At 40.9% G+C, this 11644-nt stretch overlaps 1 protein-coding gene across 1 annotated transcript in view; it reads left to right on the top strand.

Annotated features, from left to right (window-relative positions):
- Window positions 1–1254: 1254 nt before the first annotated feature.
- The window catches only part of LOC133440735 (NACHT, LRR and PYD domains-containing protein 12-like), a 239256-nt gene continuing 228866 nt past the window's right edge, over window positions 1255–11644 (top strand). Inside the window, exons 1-3 of the mRNA XM_061718052.1 lie at window positions 1255–1291; window positions 1675–3457; window positions 10318–10491. Coding sequence (XP_061574036.1) covers window positions 1255–1291; window positions 1675–3457; window positions 10318–10491 — 1994 coding nt within the window. The remainder of the gene's footprint in view (window positions 1292–1674; window positions 3458–10317; window positions 10492–11644) is intronic.

Below are 11644 nucleotides of genomic sequence, written 5' to 3'. Positions count from 1 at the left end.
GATGTATCCAATCGTATCCAAAAGATGTATCCAAACACTGCCAATGATTTATGTTTAATACTATTTAAATAGACTAAATATTTTTATCTGTGTAACTTCTTTTTCATATAAATAGAATATTTGCATTTCGATCTTTTGTCTTCTATCAGGGTCCATCAGAAAAGAGACTCTCTTGAACATGAACCCAGCTGTTTGTCCTTGAAGAGCGACTGGTCAAATGAAAGATTAATTCTCTTTAAAAGAGACCAACATTCTGTTTCAGAGAGGTGAGATGTATTTAAACATATTAAATGTATTTATACCAGTCCTCATGTTAGGAAATGTCCACATGTTTCTATCTGAGTAGATCTGTGTAGTCCTGGACCCCTGTGGTCCTCCATCACCTGATGGTGATCTGAGCTTCCTCTTCATAGATCTTCATCTCCTGTCAGGAGCTTTTTCCTCTGGTTGACACATATGGAGGTCTTACCTTCCAGAGGACTGATCCTGATGATGATCCAGAGTTCATCAGCTGCTTCATGTGTCCATCAGTTGTCCGTCTTCTTAATCTCTTATCCTTTCTTGGAGCAGAACTGGATCTTGTGAATATGTGAATGAGCAGAGCTCTCACTGAGGTCATGTGTACGTTCTCGTGGATCAGCAGGACTAGTAAACATTCACCACCACCAGTCCTCTGATGGACTGTCCTCATCCAAACAGGACTTCATGGACCTTCAGCTGGTATTTGTCTCTGTGAGGACAGACATGATGTGAGCTAATTCTTCCTGGTTCCTCCACAGAGTGGACCAGCAGAGCTCAGAGCCTCCCAGCGGTCCGTCTGTCCAGCAGCATCAGACACAGCTGGACTCCATATTTCTGGTCTGTACATGAACAACAACTGCTTCTCCACCTGTTCTGTTGATGTTTGTCTCCACGCTGGTCTCTGGAGACCAGTGGACTGTCAGTCTGTCCAACATGGGTCTGATGTTTGTCTCCATGCTGGTCTCTGGAGATCAGTGGACTGTCAGTCTGTCCAACATGAGTCTGATGTTTGTCTCAGTGGTTTCAGTCTGATTGTGTCCTTCATGTGGTCTTCTGTTCCAGTTGCTGGAGGACAACATTGTCCTGTTTGTGAAGAACGAGCTGAAGAAGATCCAGAGGGGTCTGAGTCCAGATTACCCAGAATCCCTAGAGCATCTGTTGGAGGATGAGGATGAAGAGCAGAGGAGGAGCAGAGAGGCGTTTGTGAAGATCACAGTGAACGTCCTGAGGAGAATGAAGCAGGAGGAGCTGGCTGAGTGTCTGCTGAGAAGTAAGATGATTTCTATGAACATTTAAGCTGCTGGATAAATGACCCAGAATGCCTCAGGAGATGAACATCATTCACACATCAGCCACAACATTCACCCCCCACATGGTACCACCTCCCCTAGAGTAGCACCCTCCCTGTACAGGACAGCATAAATATGTTAAACCAACCAACAACACAAGATAACTGGAAGATTTTAGTCCAGGTTTTCCTCTTCCAGGAATCCTGCTAACTCCAGATTATCTGCAGATTACTGCAGTACTCAATATTGGACAGCTCATCGTAATGTCAGAGTTGATCAGCGTCGGTTCACATTCCGATTCTTTATGAGAAATAAGTTGAATTGTATAAAAACTAATTGCTTTCTGTTTTCCACATTTATTAAGGTACTTTTGCTGCAGTTTGTAAAAAGCGGCTGAAGTCTAAGCTGAAGAAGAAGTCCCGGTGTGTGTTTGAGGGGATTGTTAAAGCAGGAAACCCAACCCTACTGAAGCAGATCTACACAGAGCTCTACATCACAGAGGGAGGGACTGGAGACGTCAACAATGAACATGAAGTCAGACAGATTGAAGCAGCATCCAGGAATCCAGACAGAGCAGAGACAACCATCAGACAGGAAGACATCTTTAAACTCCCACCTGGAAGAGATGAACCAATCAGAACAGTGATGACGAAGGGAGTGGCCGGCATCGGTAAAACAGTCCTAACACAGAAGTTCACTCTGGACTGGGCTGAAGGCAAAGCCAACCAGGACATCCAGTTACTGCTTCCATTCACCTTCAGAGAGCTGAATGTGCTGAAAGAGAGAAAGTTCAGCTTGGTGGAACTTGTTCATCACTTCTTCACTGAAACCAGAGAAATCTGCAGCTTTGAAGAGTTCCAGGTCGTGTTCATCTTTGACGGTCTGGATGAGAGTCGACTTCCTCTGGACTTCCACAACAATCAGGTCCTGACTGATGTTACAGAGTCCACCTCAGTGGATGTGCTGCTGACAAACCTCATCAGGGGGAACCTGCTTCCTTCTGCTCATCTCTGGATCACCACACGACCCGCAGCAGCCAATCAGATCCCTCCTGAGTGTGTCTCCATGGTGACGGAGGTCAGAGGGTTCACTGACCCACAGAAGGAGGAATACTTCAGGAAGAGGTTCAGAGAAGAGGAACAGACCAGCAGGATCATCTCCCACATCAAGACATCACGAAGCGTCCACATCATGTGCCACATCCCAGTCTTCTGCTGGATCACTGCTACGGTCCTGGAGAAAGTCCTGGAAACCAGAGAGGGAGGGGAGCTGCCCAAGACCCTGACTGAGATGTACATCCACTTCCTGGTGGTCCAGGCCAAGCTGAAGAAGGTCAAGTATGATGGAGGAGCTGAGACGGATCCACACTGGAGTCCAGAGAGCAGGAAGATGGTGGAGTCTCTGGGAAAACTGGCTTTTGAGCAGCTCCAGAAAGGAAACCTGATCTTCTATGAACCAGACCTGAGAGAGTGTGGCATCGATGTCAGAGAGGCTTCAGTGTACTCAGGAGTGTTCACACAGATCTTTAGAGACGAGAGCAGCCTGTACCAGGACCAGGTCTTCTGCTTCATCCATCTGAGTGTCCAGGAGTTTCTGGCTGCTCTTCATGTCCATCTGACCTTCATCAAGTGTGGAGTCAACCTGCTGGAGAAACAAAAGAACACCTTCTGGTGGTTTAAAACAAGCGCAGAGACTGACATCTATCAGAGTGCTGTGGACAAGGCCTTACAGAGTCCGAACGGACACCTGGACTTGTTCCTCCGCTTCCTCCTGGGTCTTTCACTGGAGACCAATCAGACTCTCCTACGAGGTCTGCTGGAACCAAAACAAAGAAGTTCACAGAACAATAAGGAAACAGTTGAATACATCAAGAAGAGGATCAGTGAGGATCTGTCTGCAGAGAAAAGCATCAACCTGTTCCACTGTCTGAATGAACTGAACGCTGGTTCTCTGGTGGAGGAGGTCCAACAGTTCCTGAGGTCAGGACATCTCTCCACAGATAAACTGTCTCCTGCTCAGTGGTCGGCTCTGGTCTTCATCTTACTGTCATCAGGAGATCTGGAGGTGTTTGACCTGAAGAAATACTCAGCTTCAGAGGAGGTTCTACGGAGGCTGCTGCCGGTGGTCAAAGCCTCCAAGAAAGTTGTGTAAGGATGAACACGGACACATCTGTTTTACATGTTGTGTTCATGGAGGAAACCTGTTCAAATGTTGCGGTCATTATGATTAATATGTATTGATTATTAGTTGAAATAATCAGCATTCATTGATATTATATAATTTATTTCTTTGTTAAATGACATAATCAACTTTTAAAAATCTTCATAATTTCTCTTTAATCTCCTCTGCAGGTTGAGTGACTGTAACCTCTCAGGGAACATCTGTGCAGATCTGACCTCAGTTCTCAGCTCTCAGTCCTCCAGTCTGACAGAACTGGACTTGAGTAACAACGACCTGCAGGATTCAGGACTGAAGAAGCTGTGTCCTGGACTGGAGAGTCCACACTGTCACCTGGAGTCTCTCAGGTCAGAATCCACCAAGTGTTCAACTGTTGACCGTTAGAACTGTTTGTTTGGTTGTTTTATTAGATCCCCGTTAGCTGCTGATCTTTCACAGTAGTTTCTCTGGGGTCTCATCAGAATCATCAGCTGAACTACAACATTATCATTAATTAAAATACATAAACATACATGCTCACAACTCAGAGACAACAGACACTAGGACAGCTTCTAAAAGTAAAAAAATACAAAGCTCGACTCAAGGAGCTGATTGAAGGACAATGAAACACTGAGACCAAGGTTTGAATTTAACTGCAGTATATTGTTAAAATGATTAAACAAACATTACAAAAAAGACACAACATATAACATAAAAAAAGACAGTGACTAGATTAGTCATTTCAAATACTAGTATTTAGAGTTGTCAAATGAGTAGTGCACTTTTACTTCAGTTCTCAACCACAGTCAAAGTCAGTCAAGCCAAGTCAGGAAAGTCCAAGGCCGGCTTGAGCCTGCCTTGGACTTGCTTATTGAGTTCTGGAACAAAAGTTCAAATCCTTCCTGCAGGTATTCAAGGTTCAGGGTTGGCTCACCATCCAGTTAGATCAGTTCAAAGAAATTCAAAGCTTCCAATAAAGCCTGACCAATGCAGAATGAAGCCCCATACCCCACAGCAATAATCTTCTATGATTCAGAACCTCAGCTGTGGGAACTAATCCAGGTGGTTTGCAGATTTCCTTCAAGGCTTGAGAGGAAATGTTTGGTGATGGTGGCAGCAACAGTGTGTCTGAGCAAATGAGTGTGTCTGGGCTGAGCAGGTGCTGCTCATTTATTGAGTGGAGGATGGTGCAGTGTGGAGCCTGCATCCATTGGCCCAGGGTTTAAAGGCCGTTTCCAGTGGGAGTGTCTAGACAAAGGGTAGTGGGCGTGTCCACAGGTAACAAGATTCACTCAGCCCTTTTCACCAGGGTTACATTAACTTATTCAATAACACATTATGGTCATTATGGACCTAAAGGACATGTGGAGGAGAGTGGACCATACAACTCCAGTTCTTAGATCTTTACACTGGTTTCCTGTCTGTCCCAGAATAAATGTTAAATCCTGCTGCTGGTTTATGAATCTCTGAATGATTTCAGATCAAAATACATCTCTGATCTCCTGGTCCATGATGGACCAACCAGAACCCTCAGGTCGTCAGGAACACGCCTACTATCTTTAACCAGAGTTAAAACCAAACATGAGTCAACGTTCAGCTTTTGTTCCTCACCTAAAGAACAAACTCCCAAAATGCATCAGGGATGATGAAACTCTTTATTAACTTAAGTCAAGTTGAAAACCTTTTCATTTACTTAGGTCTGTCTGTCTTTAATTGCTTCTTTTAAATTCCTAACTTTTTTTATTCATTTTTTTAAATCTTTTTATTTTAAGCCCTGTGAGTTGTCTTGTACATGAAATGTAATACACAAACTTTCCTAAATAACCTCATGATCTGTCTTTAATCTCTTCTGCAGGTTGAGTGGTTGTAACCTCTCAGAGAACATCTGTGCAGATCTGTCCTCAGTTCTCAGCTCTCAGTCCTCCAGTCTGACAGAACTGGACTTGAGTAACAACCACCTGCAGGATTCAGGACTGAAGAAGCTGTGTCCTGGACTGGAGAGTCCACACTGTCACCTGGAGTCTCTCAGGTCAGAATACACCAAGTGTCAGACTGTTGACCGTTAGAACTGTTTGTTTGGTTGTTTTATTCGATGCCCATTATCTGCTGACCTTTAACAGCAGTTTATCTGGGCTCTCATCAGAATCATCAGCCCAACTACAACATTATCATTAATTAAAATACACAAACATACATGCTCACAACTCAGAGACAACAGACACTAGAACACCTGCTCGAAGTGAAAAAAAAAAAAACAACAATATAATCAGCACAATTACGTTATGACTTTACATTCCTTCTTTTTAAAGTCAGGATTTACATTTTCTCATCACACTCTCAACCAAATATTAAGAGAAATCAAGTCCATAGCTCAATTAATAAAGAATAAAAAATATTTTCCATTTTTCAACAACACAAAAACTTTCTGGACAGTGTGAGATAGAACAAATAATCATTTGCTGTTCACATTTTAACACCCCCCACCCCCTTCAGCAAAACTACACACACAAACACAAAAGAAATAGAGGAAAAGCTGCATGACTCTAGGGAAATGTAGTTCTTAGCTAATATTGTTTTTTTCAAAGAAATGGAGGTTATTAATACTAAAATAAGAGTGTACATAGTAGTTTAAGGGCATGATACACAAATTTGTTTAAATATATTTTAAATATATAATTGTTAAATATGTGAAAATTAATTTTAAACATGTTTTACCCTTATATTATAGCGCCACCTAGTGATGACTACTCTGGCATGATACATTAGATCAAGAGGTTTCCATAACAGTTGGTTTAATGTCTATAGTCCATTTTATCGCAAAATTATAACCCTTTAAAATGCATCAAGGTCAAGGTTCAATGGTCATTATTTCAAAGCAGGAGGCATGTATGAGCTTCATTCTGATTTATGTTAATCTACAGGTCAAGGCCTTTCCAAAAATTTATTTGGTTTTGTCATAGGATTAAGTTTCATTTTTACCCCTGTTGGGTCACATGATCTGTGAGGTGTAAAATCTCACCCTCATAGCTCCAGCCTCGATAAAAATAAAAAAAGTAGTTTTTTTTTATTCTTTGGTGGGACGAATCTTTCAATGTATTGATTTTGACTTTATTTTGAATCTAAATTACCTGCTGATGTTCGCCTCGGCAAATGACTGTGTGTGTGAAAAAATGATAATCTTCAGTAGAGTGTTTCTGGTGTTAGTCATAACTACTTTATTGATTAAACTAATCAATGAATATTGCCTCCTACATTCTCAACTTATCCAGGATGGGGATTCATTATACTTCCACTGGTCTGATAAAGAAGCTGAATGGTTCAGTCAGCTGCTTTGTTCTGATTTACCTGCAGCCTGGCCAGGTTAAGTTTGGTTGTACTGGACCAAATCACAGAGCAATAATCTACATTTGACAAGACCGATGCAAGTATCACCTGTTTAATCAAATCATTAGGCAAAAACTTCCTGCAGTGTTTAATCACAGCTATACCTCTACCCATTCTCTGCACTATTTGGTCAACTTGTCTATTCCAGGACAATTGTCTCTCTACAACATCCCCTAATACCTTCACTTCTTTTGAATTTTGAACTTAAAACAGTACGCTTTCTCTTCACCTTATTCAGAACTCATCCATTTTTATGTTAATTTTAATTCCACCCTTTGAATCTCAGTTAATTCAGCACGCCCATTTACTGATAAACTGTTGAATCTTCAGCATACATTGCAATGGTGGCATGATTTAGAATAAACAGTAAATTTATTTTAAATTTGAATATTGAAAATAAAAGCGGACCCAAAGAACTCCCTTGGGGAACCCCACAGCTCACGGCTCTCAGCTTGGAATCACTACCATTAAAGTAAACAGTGCTTTTCCTATTAGAATAATAACTCTTACCACATGCAATAGCAGCTGATTCAAAACCATAGCAGCTTAATGTAGCACATGTAATCAGTTTACCATCAAGTTGGGGCTTGTGCAAAGCTCGACTCAAGGAGCTGATTGAAGGACAATGAAACACTGAGACCAAGGTTTGAATTTAACTGCAGTATATTGTCAAAATGATTAAACAAACATTACAAAAAGGACACAACATATAACGTGAGTAGTGCACTTTCACTTCAGTTCTCAACCACAGTCAAAGTCAGTCAAGTCAAGTCAGGAAAGTCCAAGTCAGGCTTGAGCCTGCCTTGGGCCTGATTATTGAATTCTGGAACAAGGGGTTCAAATCCTTCCTGCAGGTATTCAAGGTTCAGGGTTGGCTCACCATCCAGTTCGATCAGTTCAAAGAAATTCAAAGCTTCCAATAAAGCCTGACCAATGCAGAATGAAGCCCCATACCCCACAGCAATAACCTTCTATGATTCAGCACCTCAGCTGTGGGAACTAATCCAGGTGGTTTGCAGATTTCCTTCAAGGCTTGAGAGGAAATGTTTGGTGATGGTGGCAGCAACAGTGTGTCTGAGCAAATGAGTGTGTCTGGGCTGAGCAGGTGCTGCTCATTTATTGAGAGTGGAGGATGGTGCAGTGTGGAGCCTGCATCCATTGGCCCAGGGTTTAAAGGCTGTTTCCAGTGGGAGTGCCCAGCCAAAGGGTAGTGGGCGTGTCCACAGGTAACAAGATTCACTCCACACTTTTCAACAGGGTTACATTAACTTATTCAATAACACATTACGGTCATTATGGACCTAAAGGACATGTGGAGGAGAGTGGACCATACAACTCCAGTTCTTAGATCTTTACACTGGTTTCCTGTCTGTCCCAGAATAAATGTTAAATCCTGCTGCTGGTTTATGAATCTCTGAATGATTTTGGATCAAAATACATCTCTGATCTCCTGGTCCATGATGGACCAACCAGAACCCTCAGGTCGTCAGGAACACGCCTACTATCTATACCCAGAGATAAAACCAAACATGAGTCAGCGTTCAGCTTTTGTTCCTCACCTGAAGAACAAACTCCCAAAATGCATCAGGGATGATGAAACTCTTTATTAACTTAAGTCAAGTTGAAAACCTTTTCATTTACTTAGGTCTGTCTGTCTTTAATTGCTTCTTTTAAATTCCTAACTTTTTTTATTCATTTTTTAAAATCTTTTTATTTTAAGCCCTGTGAGTTGTCTTGTACATGAAATGTAATACACAAACTTTCCTAAATAACCTCATGATCTCTCTTTAATCTCCTCTGCAGGTTGAGTGGTTGTAAACTCTCAAAGAACATCTGTGCAGATCTGACCTCAGTTCTCAGCTCTCAGTCCTCCAGTCTGACAGAACTGGACTTGAGTAACAACGACCTGCAGGATTCAGGACTGAAGAAGCTGTGTCCTGGACTGGAGAGTCCACACTGTCACCTGGAGTCTCTCAGGTCAGAATCCACCAAGTGTTCAACTGTTGACCGTTAGAACTGTTTGTTTGGTTGTTTTATTAGATCCCCGTTAGCTGCTGATCTTTCACAGTAGTTTCTCTGGGGTCTCATCAGAATCATCAGCTGAACTACAACATTATCATTAATTAAAATACATAAACATACATGCTCACAACTCAGAGACAACAGACACTAGGACAGCTTCTAAAAGTAAAAAAATACAAAGCTCGACTCAAGGAGCTGATTGAAGGACAATGAAACACTGAGACCAAGGTTTGAATTTAACTGCAGTATATTGTTAAAATGATTAAACAAACATTACAAAAAAGACACAACATATAACATAAAAAAAGACAGTGACTAGATTAGTCATTTCAAATACTAGTATTTAGAGTTGTCAAATGAGTAGTGCACTTTTACTTCAGTTCTCAACCACAGTCAAAGTCAGTCAAGCCAAGTCAGGAAAGTCCAAGGTAGGCTTGAGCCTGCCTTGGACTTGCTTATTGAGTTCTGGAACAAGAGTTCAAATCCTTCCTGCAGGTATTCAAGGTTCAGGGTTGGCTCACCATCCAGTTAGATCAGTTCAAAGAAATTCAAAGCTTCCAATAAAGCCTGACCAATGCAGAATGAAGCCCCATACCCCACAGCAATAATCTTCTATGATTCAGAACCTCAGCTGTGGGAACTAATCCAGGTGGTTTGCAGATTTCCTTCAAGGCTTGAGAGGAAATGTTTGGTGATGGTGGCAGCAACAGTGTGCCTGAGCAAATGAGTGTGTCTGGGCTGAGCAGGTGCTGCTCATTTATTGAGAGAGGAGGATGGTGCAGTGTGGAGCCTGCATCCATTGGCCCAGGGTTTAAAGGCTGTTTCCAGTGGGAGTGTCTAGACAAAGGGTAGTGGGCGTGTCCACAGGTAACAAGATTCACTCAGCCCTTTTCACCAGGGTTACATTAACTTATTCAATAACACATTATGGTCATTATGGACCTAAAGGACATGTGGAGGAGAGTGGACCATACAACTCCAGTTCTTAGATCTTTACACTGGTTTCCTGTCTGTCCCAGAATAGATGTTAAATCCTGCTGCTGGTTTATGAATCTCTGAATGATTTCAGATCAAAATACATCTCTGATCTCCTGGTCCATGATGGACCAACCAGAACCCTCAGGTCGTCAGGAACACGCCTACTATCTTTAACCAGAGTTAAAACCAAACATGAGTCAACGTTCAGCTTTTGTTCCTCACCTAAAGAACAAACTCCCAAAATGCATCAGGGATGATGAAACTCTTTATTAACTTAAGTCAAGTTGAAAACCTTTTCATTTACTTAGGTCTGTCTGTCTTTAATTGCTTCTTTTAAATTCCTAACTTTTTTTATTCATTTTTTTAAATCTTTTTATTTTAAGCCCTGTGAGTTGTCTTGTACATGAAATGTAATACACAAACTTTCCTAAATAACCTCATGATTTCTCTTTAATCTCCTCTGCAGGTTGAGTGGTTGTAAACTCTCAGAGGACATCTGTGCAGATCTGTCCTCAGTTCTCAGCTCTCAGTCCTCCAGTCTGACAGAACTGGACCTGAGTAACAACCACCTGAAGGATTCAGGACTGAAGAAGCTGTGTCCTGGACTGGAGAGTCCACACTGTCACCTGGAGTCTCTCAGGTCAGAATCCACCAAGTGTCAGACTGTTGACCGTTAGAACTGTTTGTTTGTTTGTTTTATTTGATGCCCATTATCTGCTGACCTTTAACAGCAGTTTATCTGGGGTCTCATCAGAATCATCAGCTGAACTACAACATTATCATTAATTAAAATACACAAACATACATGCTCACAACTCAGAGACAACAGACACTAGAACACCTGCTCAAAGTGAAAAAAAAAAACAACAACAATATAATCAGCACAATTACGTTATGACTTTACATTCCTTCTTTTTAAAGTCAGGATTTACATTTTCTCATCACACTCTCAACCAAATATTAAGAGAAATCAAATCCATAGCTCAATTAATAAAGAATAAAAAATATTTTCCATTTTTCAACAACACAACAACTTTCTGGACAGTGTGAGATAGAACAAATAATCATTTGCTGTTCACATTTTAACACCCCCCACCCCCTTCAGCAAAACTACACACACAAACACAAAAGAAATAGAGGAAAAGCTGCATGACTCTAGGGAAATGTAGTTCTTAGCTAATATTGTTTTTTTCAAAGAAATGGAGGTTATTAATACTAAAATAAGAGTGTACATAGTAGTTTAAGGGCATGATACACAAATTTGTTTAAATATATTTTAAATATATAATTGTTAAATATGTGAAAATTAATTTTAAACATGTTTTACCCTTATATTATAGCGCCACCTAGTGATGACTACTCTGGCATGATACATTAGATCAAGAGGTTTCCATAACAGTTGGTTTAATGTCTATAGTCCATTTTATCGCAAAATTATAACCCTTTAAAATGCATCAAGGTCAAGGTTCAATGGTCATTATTTCAAAGCAGGAGGCATGTATGAGCTTCATTCTGATTTATGTTAATCTACAGGTCAAGGCCTTTCCAAAAATGTATTTGGTTTTGTCATAGGATTAAGTTTCATTTTTACCCCTGTTGGGTCACATGATCTGTGAGGTGTAAAATCTCACCCTCATAGCTCCAGCCTAGATAAAAATAAAAAAAGTAGTTTTTTTTTATTCTTTGGTGGGACGAATCTTTCAATGTATTGATTTTGACTTTATTTTGAATCTAAATTACCTGCTGATGTTCGCCTCGGCAAATGACTGTGTGTGTGAAAAAATGATAATCTT

Source organism: Cololabis saira, chromosome 3 (genome assembly GCF_033807715.1).
Source record: "Cololabis saira isolate AMF1-May2022 chromosome 3, fColSai1.1, whole genome shotgun sequence".
NCBI classification, from domain to species: Eukaryota; Metazoa; Chordata; class Actinopteri; order Beloniformes; family Belonidae; genus Cololabis; species Cololabis saira.
The sequence above is the reverse complement of the archived record's forward strand: the minus strand, read 5'-3'. Positions and strand labels throughout refer to the sequence as shown.